Here is a 13,800-nt window from a genome sequence, read left to right on the forward strand (position 1 = left end):
TGCGTTCGTTGGTAACATGCGAGAGGCCCGCACTCACCTGTCTCGCCCCACAGCGAGTCAAAGTTGTTGATCTGCGCTCGCTCCACCTCCTCCTCATCTTTCTCCGGCAAGTCCAGCAGGTAGGACACAATCTGAGGAGCAAATTTGAGAAAAAAAAATGGTTGATATAAAAATACAAGTGTTGCCGTAATGCTAATTGATGTACAGCACATATCTTAAAAAACTCAAACCATCTTTACCCATTCAAGTGAATGGAAATGCCCCTAATCCGTTTCATAACATGTTTCCAATCGAGAAAAAAATGGCACTCTATAGTATTTCACGTTATAATAACAAACAGTATAATTAAATACTGTAAAGAATTATAAACATGATTTCATGCATTCATTGTGCAGCTCTTTCTGGCGTGTGCGAGTAATACACAACAGTCACAAACGGCTCAGTAAACTGAGGTAATCTTAGTCTTTTTTTGCAGAGGATAAAGAATATGTGCCGGAGTATTGTTATATTGCATTTTTACATGTGTGCCACAATGTTTGTGTTCAAATATCTGTTGTCCCACAGCATAAAAAAAATGCCCTTCAGTGTGAATGTGCGTGTGCGTGGTTAGTTGTCTATATGTAACATAAATAACATTACATTATATTTATTTGCTTGGTTAAATGTAATTGTTGCCCCATGATATGTTGTAAAAATAACATATCGTACATATTTCAATATCAAAACAATTCAATTGAATTTAAACCATGAACCATTGTCACACAACATATTCAAATGTATTCATTTCATTGGATGTTTTGGCGAGCCCGTAAAAATGACCCCGGGACGTTCGGCGGTGTTACCTCCGTGTAGCCCATACTGGCGGCGGCGACGAGGGCCTGCTGGACGGCGTGGCTCTTGGTGAAGGTGGCCTGCTGCTGGGTCTGCGGCGAGTGCTGCGCCGACCCGCCGCTCCAGTCGCACTGGATGAGGAACTTCACCACCTCCATGTGACCCCGGAGGGCGGCGTGCACCAGCGCGCACTGCCCATTCCTGTCCAGGTGGTCCACCTGGAAGACCATCAAAGAGTTCGGTGTCAACTGGATGCACTGGCAACAAAGTTTCAAGTTCCAAATTACTTCAAACCAATCTAGTCAAGCGTTGTCTATTACTTTGTCTATACATTTAAACATATATATATATAAAGGACATAACGCTCACAGTCAAGTGTCATGAATACCATGGTCAAGGGCAAGGTCGAGGTGAACTTTATTATCCCCGAGGGGCAATTTCTTTTACAGCCCGCAGTCAACATAAAGAAACATCAATAATCCACTCACACCAAGTCCAAGTCCTAAGTTTGGCTTCAGTCTGACTCTTGAGTCAAACCCCGTGACACGCACCTTGGCTCTCTTACGACACAGCGCCGTCACGATGGCCATGTGACCGCCGGCGGCGGCATAGCCGAGCGGCGTCAGACCGCTCTCTGAGGGGGCGTCGGTATAGGCGCCGAATTCCAGCAGCAGGGCCACCATGTCCATGTAGCCCAGGTGGGCGTGGACGCACAGCACGGGGGCGTTGTTGAGCACCTCGGTGCGGTAGTTGACGTTGGCCCCGCCCAGCATCAGCAACCGACTCACCTGCAAACACACATACAAATTTGTTTCTAAACTTGCAAAAATAGTTTGTTCCTGTCCATAACACTGACATCGAAATATTTTGCAAATATTTTATTATCATTTTTAAAATGAAAAAAAAAATACATGTTAGCATTTTAATTCATGATTGTCCCAATAAATAAATTATTGGCTCATGACATATTCCTGTCAGGTTTACACCAATCGAGAGTAAACAACGCACGAAATGAGGAGGGAAGACACTCAACACAATATTGTCATTTTTGCTCTCATTTTTGTATTTCAAGGAAATGTATTGAATTAACCATTCATCTGTGAATTATTGCAAAAAAAACACAAACAAAAACATTACGTTTAATTCATTTCAGTCATTTGCAGCTCACCTTGATGTTGGGCGTGTAGAGGTTCCTCAATGACGACAGCGCTGCCGACAGACCCTCTGTGCTGTAAGACACCCATAGGCCTTGCAAGATGGACGAGGACACGCCCACTTTCTTACTGAGACCCTTGAACAGATGGCGCAATCCAGTTGTAACATTTGTGTTTCGATTTATATACAATATATACATGCAAGAAAATGAATGTTACGGCTGCAGTCGTTCTCTATAAATAAAGTTGAGTTACGTGTGCTACAAGAACAATTTGCGTCTATTGCCGCGACTTCGGATATATGACCAATCTATGCGGAAATCGAGGTTATTTCAAGGTTTCGCATACTTTTTCTTGCAATTGTAGGAGTGTTTGCGAACATGCAAGCCAGCCAGTACCTTGAAGATATGTGCTTTGAGGATGTGGTGGCCCAGCTCGATGGTCTGCTGCCGGTTCAGCTTGTTCTCCTGCCGCGAGAACCAGAAGGCCAGCAGGGTGTGGCCGCTCCTTGTGAACGCACAAACGCAACTTTTAGCCGCTTGAATCATGAAAACACTTGTTCATTTATGGCGTGAAACACTTCCTCAGGGGGGAAAATAATCCTAACCTTGATGGTGACTAATGAGATGCTAATGATTGACTGACTAATGTGTATGGCTTATTCACACACTATATTTGGGCTTTACCCAAATTGTGTGGCTCATAACAAATGTTTAGTATCAACCACAGTGCATTTTTTTCCATCAGGCTACTACAGACACAAACAGATGCATGTCATTTTTCTGAATACGGTTTCAAGCTCTATTATGGTTGAAATATTACGAATTTTATCGAGGCAATGGTCATCATATGAAGCTTTTTATTTGCTGCTGCATCCATTCAGAGAAAAAGGCAAAAACAAACCTGTGGATACTACTTTTTTTTCCCAATAAATTATTTTGCATTAAAACTATTTTATCAAGGAAATTGCGAGACTTAATTTAAATTTGATTCATTTGTGCAAACTCTTCCTGTTTCTTTCTAGTAAATTGCTTGGGTTTTTTTCATTTAAAAAATTATTTCACTGAGGAAATGGTCATACGTACTAATATTTCTTGGTGCACCCCCTGAAAACTGTTTTTGTTGGTCAGTTTTCCATTCATACAAAAACAACGAAAAAATACTGTATAAATGTTGTTGCTTTTTTTCCCCAGTAAATTGGTCTGCATCAAAACCACAACAACGATAAAAGAACATTGTCTGACCTGGGATCACACAGGAACTTGGTCTTCTCGCCTTCCTCCCGCCATATCAGCCACTCCCGGAATGACGGGTGGACGAACATGCGGGTGCCGTCGCGCCTCTTCACCAGGAAGACTGACAGGTTGTCCACACGCTGCTGGAAATCCTCCCAATCCAGCGTACCCTGGATGAGCACCACGGTTAGCACGTAGCTTCGCCGTTTCACATCTCCTGTCAAGAGTGCGGATCAGGTCGCACCTGCAGCGAGCCGGCGTTGATGGCCTGGTAGATTTGCTCGTCGGTGAGCGGGTGCAGCGAGGCCACGGCCACGTTGAGCAGAGGCAGCGCCCGCTCGAACGACGATTGCGTGGGGAAGCGCATGTTGCACTGCAGCAGGTACACCTCGGCCAGGTTGACCGGAACCACCTGAGGGAGGAAGGAAAGAAGGATCAGAAGAGTAGGCACATAAAATGCATGTTGAAATCCTTTTTGGAGGTTTCACCTTATAGCTGGAGCTCTTGAGGACCAGGTAGCCCTTCTCGATAAGGTCAAAGGTGAGTTTGAGGTACAGGTAGGAGCCCTGACTGAGGGCCTTGAGATGTCCGCTGAGTTTGCCGAAGGTGGTGTTGTCCATCTTGCCGTTGAGCGAGATGTTGTTCTGGATCTCCGGGCTGCTGTGGATGCGGTGCAGGATGTAACCCTGCAAGTCCTGGTCGATGGCGTCGTTCTCCTCCAGGCCGTCCAGCGAGATGCGGTGGAAAGGCAGCGGGTTGGTGATCTCCTGCAAGGTGGTGCGCACCGTGACCACCAGCTTGAGCCAGGGGGGGAATTTGTGGATGGTCTTGCAGAGGAAGGAGACAATGGTGTCGCCGTAGTCGGGCTTGTGGAACTCGGCCTCGTTCAGGCCGTCGATGAGGACGATCAGGTCCTCCTCCGAGTTGATCTTCCTCTCTGGAGAGTTATAAAATATATATATACATATATGTGAGGTGAGTTTAAAAAATCAATCTTGTGCACAAAATATGATCATATTTAACCTTTATGTTTGTTGGCACCTTGAAAAAAAATTGAGGACTATTGGGTTGTTTTTGTGCTAAAAATTGTACTTTATCAAGGAAATCTTTTTTTTGGGGGGGGGGGGCGCACCCCTTGCTCTAAAAAAAGTATAAATGTGCCATATTTATAATCCAAAACAAAATAGCTAATTAAATAATAAAAAGGCACTTGAAAAGCACTCTACTCAAAATCTAGACATGTGTCGCCGTTACCTTTATGGAGAGCATCCAAGGGTTCGAGTACGCCCCTCCTGAAGGATGCCAGCGGGTCTTGGACGCAGGAGCGCAGGCTCAGCACGCTCTGGAGGTGCGGCTCGCGCAGCATCTGCTCCCTGTAGGCCGCCAGGTGAGGCGAGCGGCACAGCAGCGCCGCCACGTTGTGCACAAACTCGGGCACCAGGCAGGTGTAGGCGTTGTCCGCTTGGCAGTAATGGTAAGCCACCACCTGGAGGAGGTGGCAGAGTGGAGGGGAAACAGGAAGTTGACACTGTTGTTCCATTTTGCTTTTCAGATGTTAATAATTCATCGCCTTCGTCCGCAGAGAGACCACGTCGGCCTCAAGGACGTCAGGAGCCGAGCGTGAAGCCGCTATCACGTTTCACAACGAGCGACATGAATCATGCAAATGAATCCATTCACATGAATTTATTTGATGATTTGTATTACGAAATGTTGCTCAATAACTTAAAACAAAAACATTTAATTAGATATTCTACATTCACTTGTTTCACGTTTTTCAAACTAATATATTTTTTATTTTTTTCTGTATCATTATCTATGATATACATGGTTTAACTATTAAATAACCTAATTGTAATACATTTTTACCTGAACCATTAATAATAATAAAAAAAACATTGCAATTATTCTAAATTAAATGATAAAATTGTTTTAAGAAATTATTTATTATATCTTTTGAATAGCTATAAGTTACTTAACTATAATTACATGTCATTTAAATATTTCTGAAATTACATTTAAGTAATTTATCTGTCATATACTGTATATATAAACATTATATTGTTATTTTTTGTATTCATGATTTAGACAAAAAATGTCAAAGAATATTCTACAAAATGAACAAAAAAGGCAAAAATAAAAGACAAACTTCCATCCATAGTGGAATGGGAACAATGGGAGGATGTAAAACAAAAAAATAAGTTGGATTTTGAAAAAGCGAGTGAGCTCAATTATTAATATGCAGACTTAACAAGATCTAATAGCAGAGCTGGGAAGTGACATTCTGCGTGGATTAATATTTCATAAGACTCCCTGGCTAAGTTGTTTTTTCTTTTTTAAACACACATGCATAATGCATGCGTCGCGGCGGGGGATCGGGTGTCCTCACACGTTGTACAGTACACGTGGGACGCACGACACGACTACCAAGATTATGAGGAAAAATTTAAAACTTTAATTTCATCCTGGAAAGGGCCGTAGTCAAACAGTTTATTTGTTGGTACACAGTCCCTTAAAAAAATCCAAACCAAACCATTGTTTGCTGGTATTTTTTTTTATACATTAAAAAAATTCCTTTTTTTAGAGGAAATGTTCATATTAAAACATTGTTTTCGTTCGCACACCATTTTGTCTGCGTAAAAGAAAAGCCCAAACCAAAACTGATAATTCTTTCTTTTTTTTTGTTGTTGTTGTAGAAAATAGCTTCATGTTTTTACTTTATTATGTATTATTATGATCTATTTTAATTTAAGTCAAAGTATGATAACAGAATGGGCGCCGTGTACCTGAGAGGCAAGTCTCCTCATGGACTCCTCCTGGCGCCGCCTCATCTCAGGGGTGCCGGGACAGCTGCCCCCGCCCAGCGTGCCGTGCGTGGGCTGGGGCTGGCTGAGAGGGAGCCCCTCGCCATCTGGACACGCACATTCCTAATCACAATATTGTATTTCATAACATTTTTGCTTTTGAATTACATTTGGAGGAATTTTTACGTTTGGGCGAGGCCTGCGGGCTGTCGGAGGCGATCTGCCGCATGCGCGTGCCGTGGCAGCTGAGCGCCACCAGGCGGGAGACGATGGCCGTCTTGCCGAAGCCGATGTTGCCGACGACGATCACGCCGCGGCTGCTGCCGGGCCGGTTGAGGTGGCCGTCGATCTCCTGGAAGAGCCACTCGCGACCGGTGAACACAGAGTCCACCGTGATGGACGGCACCTCGAAAAGCAGCGGTTTCAGGGTGATGTCCTGGGGCCGGTACGGCGCAAAACGTACTGCTGGGTCAGAAAAGACAATGAAGAAGATTCACTTGGCAGAGGAAAGCATTTAGGGAGGGGCAACTGGCGGCCCGTGATCACAATGAGAGGCCCTCGATTCATTTTCTAAAAAGACGTTTCCACTACTACAGTGGCATTTTTGTGATACAGCTGGTTAGGCGTCAATTTAGAGTTACAAGCCCAGGTGGGGGCTTAAAATTAGGAATTCAAGCCGAGGTTAGGGTTTCAATACAGTCTCAACAGGCATAGAGTTTAATCTTGGGGTTTCAAGAGAGATAGTGTTTCAAAATGGGAGTTCAAGTATAGGTTAGGGATTCAAATTGGGGTTAGAGTTTCAATTAAGATTTTCAAGTAAAGTTTGAAGCCAAGGGTTATGGTTTCAAGCTTCATTTGGGGTATCAAAATAGCCTTTCAAGACATTAAGGTTTCATGTTTTAGTTTGAATTGAAGCAGACAACACTGGCAAACATTGTGATATTTTGTCAGCCCCTTTCATCACACATTCCTGGTTGTTGCAAAAATGCGGAATCACAAGAAAATTAACTTGATCACAAGGTTTGGTCTTTGATGCAGACTGACTTGTGACAAGTATTTGGTTTCACGCAGACCATTGCAATCAAGAGTGACTTCTCACTTCTCGCCTTATCCTGACACTAGGGGGAGTTGCTAGACTACATTTCAAACGGGTCAGCGGAGGGGACACTGGGGGACAAAATGACACCTAATGGGACATGATGGGACATAAAAGGGACCTTATGGGACACTATGGAATAAAATGGGACATAATAGGGGAAATCAATGGGCACTACAGAGCAAAATGGGACATGCGGGGAAATGATCGAACATTCTGAGGCTCAAGATGGGATATTATGGGACACTATGGAATGAAAAGGAATACAATGGGACATAAAAGTGGACATTCTGGGACAGAGAAAAATAACTTGACTCACGTGACTGTGACTGCCAGGCATGGGAGTTGTTAGCGGAACCTGAGGCAAAGCAAACAGAAGACAAAAAGCGTCTTAAGGGAGTTCAAGTGAAGGGGGAAAAAGGTAGCGGCATGTTCTGTGTGAAAACAAGAAAAAGCAGCAAATTATTTTGTGCTGTGGCGTGTCAACATTCCGTGTCCTTGCAAAACAGAACAGCCATTCGGGAAACAAATTTCCATCAGATGTGTTTGACAATTTTCCACGACTCGACAAAGGTGGGGAAAGTGATTGTCGGGTGTTAAACTTCACATTCCTGTTCCATCCCTCTGCTCTTGCTTTTCATACAGGAGCTGCCCCGCCTTTGACGCTACCTCTGAAGCTGGCAAAAAAAAAACCCAACTACTTTCCATGAGTGAGTCACATGACTGAGTAGGCCAATCATTAGTTGCGCATACATCTCATGAAAACAAACAAACCTACTCTGCAAAACACCATTTCGATTAGTTTGTCATATAAAGTTTATTCCGACGTAAAGTTACGACAACTGGAGCGTATTAGAAGCCTGCCGGTACAGATTATCACTCAGCACTACAAACCATTGGGAAAAACAACTTTGATTAGGAGGCATATCAAATTTGTTCGGGCATAAATCATGTTGAAGCGTTGCGGTCTTGTGAAATCATGATTGAAAGGAAGGTGTCAAGTTTATTTCCTTTTAAAAAAAACCCAAAAAGCAACTATGAGAAATGTCTATCAAGCCACGTGGAAGACAACATGACCAGTTGAATCTGTGGAGAATTAAAATCAACAGATGTCTGTACTACCGTCACATTTTGAAATGATTTAGCCAACGGACGGTTCAGGCTTTCATTATTATTATTATTCATACTGTCCGCATACATGTCGGTGGGTTTGAAATCCAGATGAGGATAAGCCTGGAAAATGACAGCTGCTGTTTCAGGGGTTAAGGGACTTTTTGCCAGGCTTGTTCTTCCACACCAAACTCCTCTCAGCAAGCCTTAACGGACCTCGCTTTGCGCGGTTGCCAGGTCTTGTAAAGAACCGGCGAAGGGGTGTGTCTGCGCATGATGCAGCATTTCTGCGTAGTGTTTGGCAGGGTTGTCTAAAGTACATTAGTGTGTCCTCTGCAAATGGCTGGTTGCTAAAGAGCCCCGGCTAGGTGCGATAACGAGCCCATATTTCCTCTTGATCGTTTTCCTTGGCCACATACAGTCGCTCGCTCTCTCTTTGTCTCTAAAGTGCTGCTAGTAAAGTTTCCAGGAATCCTAATGAAAAGGAAGAAAGTCCCACTCGTGCTGATGTAAGGGCCCTTCGTTTGGGTGAAAGATAGAATGTGACGCAACAAAAACTCTATTCTGTGCGGCTGTTTTAAGTGTGGCTAATCCAATTCAACTCAGGGAGGCTCAAAGCTGATGCCTTCCCGGCAAAGGTTACGGCTTCAAACTCAGGTTAGGGTTTCAAGCATATTTTGCGTTTCAAATTACGATTACAGCCAGACTAGGATTATGGTTTCGTATTAGGGCTTTAAGTCTGTTTTATGGTTTCCAGCCGGGGTAAGGCTGTCAAATTGTTTCAAACTAGGGTTAGGGGCTCATGGCTAGGCTCTCGTTTTGCAAAATACGTTGCACCGCGGCATCCGCTACTCCAGGAAAAGATGGCGGCCATGTATTCAATGAGGGCGTGGGGAATTGTTGGCGGAAAGATGGATGCTTCTTCAGTCATCAAACACTTCCCGAACGCACCTTTTGCCACCCTAGGGTGACATTGAGCAACACCGCCCACCTCCTCCGCATCCTCCATCGCCCGCAACCACGGAAAGCTCAGTGGCCAGACGGCTGCCAGACGTTTGAATTATTCACCAGGTGACGATGACTCACGGTGGCTGAGCGGTCTTGAGCGGGAGGAAGAGGTAGAGGAGGACGCGAGGAAGGAAGGGGAGGATGCATGGGAGAAAGAGAAGGATGCGAGAAAGGATGGATGGATGGATGGTAGGGAAGGAAGAGAAGGAGGCAGTGAAGGAAGAGGCAGAATCCAAGGAAAGAAGAAATGGATGAAAGGAAAGAACCGGGGAATGCAAGATAAGGATAAGGAATGAAGAGGAGGATGCGGGGAAGGAATAGGGGGGTTCAAGGAGGGCAAAGAAGGATGCAAGGAAGGAAGAGGAGGATGCATGGAATGAAGACGATGCAAGGAAAGAAAAGGCAGACAAAAAGAACATAGGGAAAGGATGTAAGGAAGGAAGAAGTGTATCTAAGGGAGGGAAGAAGATAAGGCAAGGAAGGGAGAGGAAGATGCAGGGAAGACAGGAAGAAGGAAGAGGGAGGTAGGGAAGGAAGATGAGACAGATAAGGATGCGAGGAGATGAAGGAGGCCACAAAAAAGCAAGAGGGGTACAGAAGAGGAAGAGGCAGGGAATGAAGAGGTAAAAGGAAGGAAGAGGAGGAGGCAAGGAAGGAAGAGAAACTGAAAGGAAGGAAGGACTGAAGAAGTGGAGCCAAGGAAAGGAAGAGGTGAACCCAAGGTAGGAAGAGGAGGACGCAAGGAAGAAGAAAAAAAAGGAAAGAAGAGGTAGAGGCAAAGAGGGAATGCGAAGATGCAAAAAACAAGGAAGAGGAAGGACGCAGGGAAGGAAAAATCAGATGCAAGGAAGGAAGAGAAAAGATGCAAAGATGACAGAGGAAGAATGCACGGAAGGAAGAGGAAGGACAGTGGGACCACGACGGGAATGCCCAGTCATCGTAAGATCATTAAGTCCCGCCTTTCTGGATGTCACAATCGGACCCTACTGTGATTGGTCGGCTTTTCACTCACAATTAGTGTGCATGCGTGTGCGTGTGCGCGCGCACGTACTGACCTCTCAGGTCCTGCCCTGAGCGGCCAGGCCCGCAGGTGGTGCTCTGTCTGGGCATGCGCAGCGAGGTGCGCAAGGGGGCGTGTCTCTGCTCGTCAAGGTAGGCCAGGTCCTCCAGATGGGCCGAACTGGTGGCTGCAAACCCCCACACCCCAAAAAAAGACTAATTATTATGACTATCAAGTATGAAAATACAGCAGTACAATCACCACAACATGAAGTGTGCAATTTTTATGTTGTTTTTCTTGTCCTACAACCATTTTGCCTTTCCAACAAGTAATAACACAAAGTTGCATTTACAGAGGTAATAACAATATAATGTGATTTAGGTTAGGTCATTTTTCTTTCATTTCTAGGTAAATAATTAATGAATCTGGAAGACAAAATTCACCCTTAGCTTGGAAGAGGTCTGTGCTCAACAGAGTGCCGCTCTGGTGTAACATGCTGCAGCAGCATGCTGAGACCTGGTTCGAATGTTTTAATTAGCTACACGAGGAGCTCATAAGAATACAAACGTTTGGCGACCACGACAAACTATGACCGCAATCATAAAAATGAGAGCTGCCCGCACCGATCAAGTCCAAGCACAGGAACATCCCGTTTCACTTTTTCATCGAATTCAGTGTTAATCGGTAAACAGGTGCCGAAGGCTAATTGCAAGGAAAGCAAACGGTGATGACTGGGCCCTGGCAGGGCAAATCTTCCAAATGATCATCAAACTTTGACACCATTCTCCACCCACATTACACGTCGTAGGCAAGAGGCTTGGCAAATTAGAGTCGCCCATCTGTCTAAGACTCTTCTTCCAATTGTGGCTCATTTGGGCAAATTCCCATATAGTAGGATTGAAATGTGCCCAAAATGGCTGCTTCAAACCAAAATGGCTAACTTCCTGTTCAGTTTGGAGCTTGGGTCCTTGAGGCTTTTTTCATGTGTCCTGTTCTTATAAACATGTCCACGCAATTTCCTGTTGATTGGTGGAGCTACTGACATTATTTATACATATTTATTTATTTAGTTACTTTCTTTCCATGGGGCACGACTGAATGAGTGTTAGGTGGTTGTGCTCGGGAACCCGAAAAGTCTACATTTGCACCAGGATATAAGCATCTGCAAAAAATGTTTGACTGAAAATGACATCACAATGTCCCAGGACTCATATATCGACCAATCAGGGCTCAGCTTCAGAAAACAGGTCAGCCGTGATTGATCGTTGTGATGTCATTGTCAGTCGACAGATGTCACAAAATGGCCGCCCCAGAAATGGCTAAAAACGGGTGGATTAACTCTTATTCCACAAACGCAATATTTATCAGAATGCCTTGTTTCAACCAGTGAGCCTGCATAGAACATATTCTTGGAAAAAAAAAAGTTTGGGTAGACTTCCTCTTTAAGTGGCACCTCTAAGTAGAAAAACATTACGAGTAAGAGTCCTTCTACTAGTGCGCTGAATTGCGACAAAGATTGTACTTAAAATGGATACCAAGGATATCGAATACTCAATCGGCTTTCCATACATGCTGTAACAGTCTTAAGTGGCCAAGTAAGTGTGCATGGGAAAAGCGCTTGCAACAAGATGGACTCCAGAGGCGATGGAAGCCTCGGCGGATGCGATCGCCCGCCCTGCAGAATTCCCTCCTCTCGCCGTCTGTCACTCGCCAGATCTCTCAGGATTAATTAGCCGCGCAGATGAATGTCTTATTCATGAAGCCCGACGCTGGCTGCTGATTGTTTCGCGACCAATATGCAATGAGATTAGAACGCCGCAGACGTGATAGACCTTCACAGCCCAACCTCGCCTCGCGACAAACGAGGGCAAAGACGATTCCTGATAACGAACGTCAGCGGGGATGAAGGGACGCTAGCAAAAAATAGACGAGGGGAAGACCACCACCATTTTTTTTTACTGAATGGATAGATTAGTGTTGTACAAGCAAGGCGACTATTAAAAAAAAAAAAAAAATATCCAAATCAGAGCCATTGTGCCTTTAAAGCCTGCAGATCCACTTCAGATTAGATTTGATCTAATCTAACATCTCAGTCATTATCATTGCACTCGCACAACAACAACTCAGCAGACTGACAATTAAAGGCCATTTTGAGTTCAAATTACTTCATAAACAGAGCAGCTGCTATCTTCCACCACTTCCAAAAGTGAACCAGTCCTTTCCCCGCATCATCTAGAGAGGCAGTGCTTTCGGTGACATCAAACCCACAAGGAACCTGACAAGCAGACACTAACATGTCATTCGTCGCATACTCGACACTATGATTAACACCATTAGTTTCCCATGAGCCCTTATGAGGCTCTACATAAACTAATCGAATCTAAAAGTTAGGCCAGAGTAATTTTGTTAGCTGATAATAATCGGAAGTTTGAACCCCAGTGGAAATACTTCAAAAATAATAAACCACATTAAGAATGACTCCATATAAATAGGTTTTATGCTACCTTCTGTCACCCCGAACATTTCTGATGTCATTGCCATACGCTAGGAATAGACCGATTATCGGCCGGGCCGATTATCGGTTATTTGGCTTTTTGACTAATATCGGCATCTGCCTTTTTTTTTTTTAAACTCTGCTGGCCGATAATAAATCGATTTAAAACTGTGGAAATCAAAACAAAGATATGTGAAAGTTTAAAATTTCTGTCATTTTGAAATATCGGCTCCAAATATCGGTTATCGGCCTCCTTGACTACTAATAATCGGTATCGGCCCTGAAAAAAGCATATCGGTCTATCTCTACCATACACATCTGCTTAGATCGCTCCGGTGTATTAGCATGCACAGCACCTGTAGAGCAGGATGACCTTTGACACTCGAAGGATCAGAAAAGACCATGCCATGTTGACCAACAAATGCCCAGTGCTTGCTACTTTACCACCTCTAATAACTATTTTCAGCCCAATTACCACTGAGTCTCAGCCCTCAATCCCAAAAGCCATAAATGAGTATGATTTCTCTTTAATCTTGGTGGACCTTATTACCATATTCCAATTTGGAATAAAGCATGTTAGCATGTCCTGGTAATCCTGCGAGTGCATCCCACTAACCCCTGGTGGACGACAGCACCCTTTCTGCCCTATTCTGGTCCTGACGAATCAAGCGTACTTCTGAGGGCCAAAACGGAAACTGCACGGGCTTCCCAAAGTGGGAGTAAAATGGCAAATGAGAACATTGAAAGGCTTGGCCCTGAAGGGGTTGGGCTGTGTTGAGGGGGGTTCTATAACTTAGTCTCCGAGAGGAGCAAGAGGAGACATTAATCTGCTGCTAAACCAAGGAGGAATGACTCAGGGCCACTGAGCTGAAAAGGCTCCATTTTCTCAATTTTCAATGCGAGGACTCCAATCTGTGTGCTCATCTTGTCTATCTGCAATGCAGCAGTCTGTTCGCATCACGTCCGCTGCTGCTGTGCCAACGGGAGAAGTCTGCACCGAGGCACGTCGACGGCAGCAAAAGGAGGAAGACGGAAGCATTTGGGGAAGGAAAGAGGAGGAAAAGCTCT

General features: G+C 44.5%; 1 protein-coding gene across 9 annotated transcripts in view; it reads right to left on the reverse strand.

Moving 5' to 3' along the window:
* Positions 1 to 13,800, reverse strand: part of tanc2b (tetratricopeptide repeat, ankyrin repeat and coiled-coil containing 2b) — a 78,929-nt gene that overhangs the window by 9,539 nt on the left and 55,590 nt on the right. For 8 of the 9 annotated variants that reach the window (XM_086016635.1, XM_086016633.1, XM_086016636.1 and 5 more), the window contains 13 exons: positions 10,294 to 10,425; positions 7,440 to 7,478; positions 6,211 to 6,489; positions 6,007 to 6,131; positions 4,475 to 4,706; positions 3,709 to 4,157; positions 3,465 to 3,632; positions 3,230 to 3,390; positions 2,384 to 2,492; positions 2,000 to 2,122; positions 1,383 to 1,619; positions 843 to 1,049; positions 38 to 131 (listed from right to left, as the gene is read on the reverse strand). In XM_086016635.1, coding sequence (XP_085872761.1) covers positions 38 to 131; positions 843 to 1,049; positions 1,383 to 1,619; positions 2,000 to 2,122; positions 2,384 to 2,492; positions 3,230 to 3,390; positions 3,465 to 3,632; positions 3,709 to 4,157; positions 4,475 to 4,706; positions 6,007 to 6,131; positions 6,211 to 6,489; positions 7,440 to 7,478; positions 10,294 to 10,425 — 2,355 coding nt within the window. The remainder of the gene's footprint in view (positions 1 to 37; positions 132 to 842; positions 1,050 to 1,382; positions 1,620 to 1,999; positions 2,123 to 2,383; positions 2,493 to 3,229; positions 3,391 to 3,464; positions 3,633 to 3,708; positions 4,158 to 4,474; positions 4,707 to 6,006; positions 6,132 to 6,210; positions 6,490 to 7,439; positions 7,479 to 10,293; positions 10,426 to 13,800) is intronic. The other variant, XM_086016632.1, reaches the window with a different exon arrangement.

The sequence above is a fragment of the Filicampus tigris genome, chromosome 19 (genome assembly GCF_054856515.1).
Source record: "Filicampus tigris isolate MCC_2025a chromosome 19, RoL_Ftig_1.0, whole genome shotgun sequence".
Lineage (NCBI taxonomy): Eukaryota > Metazoa > Chordata > Actinopteri > Syngnathiformes > Syngnathidae > Filicampus > Filicampus tigris.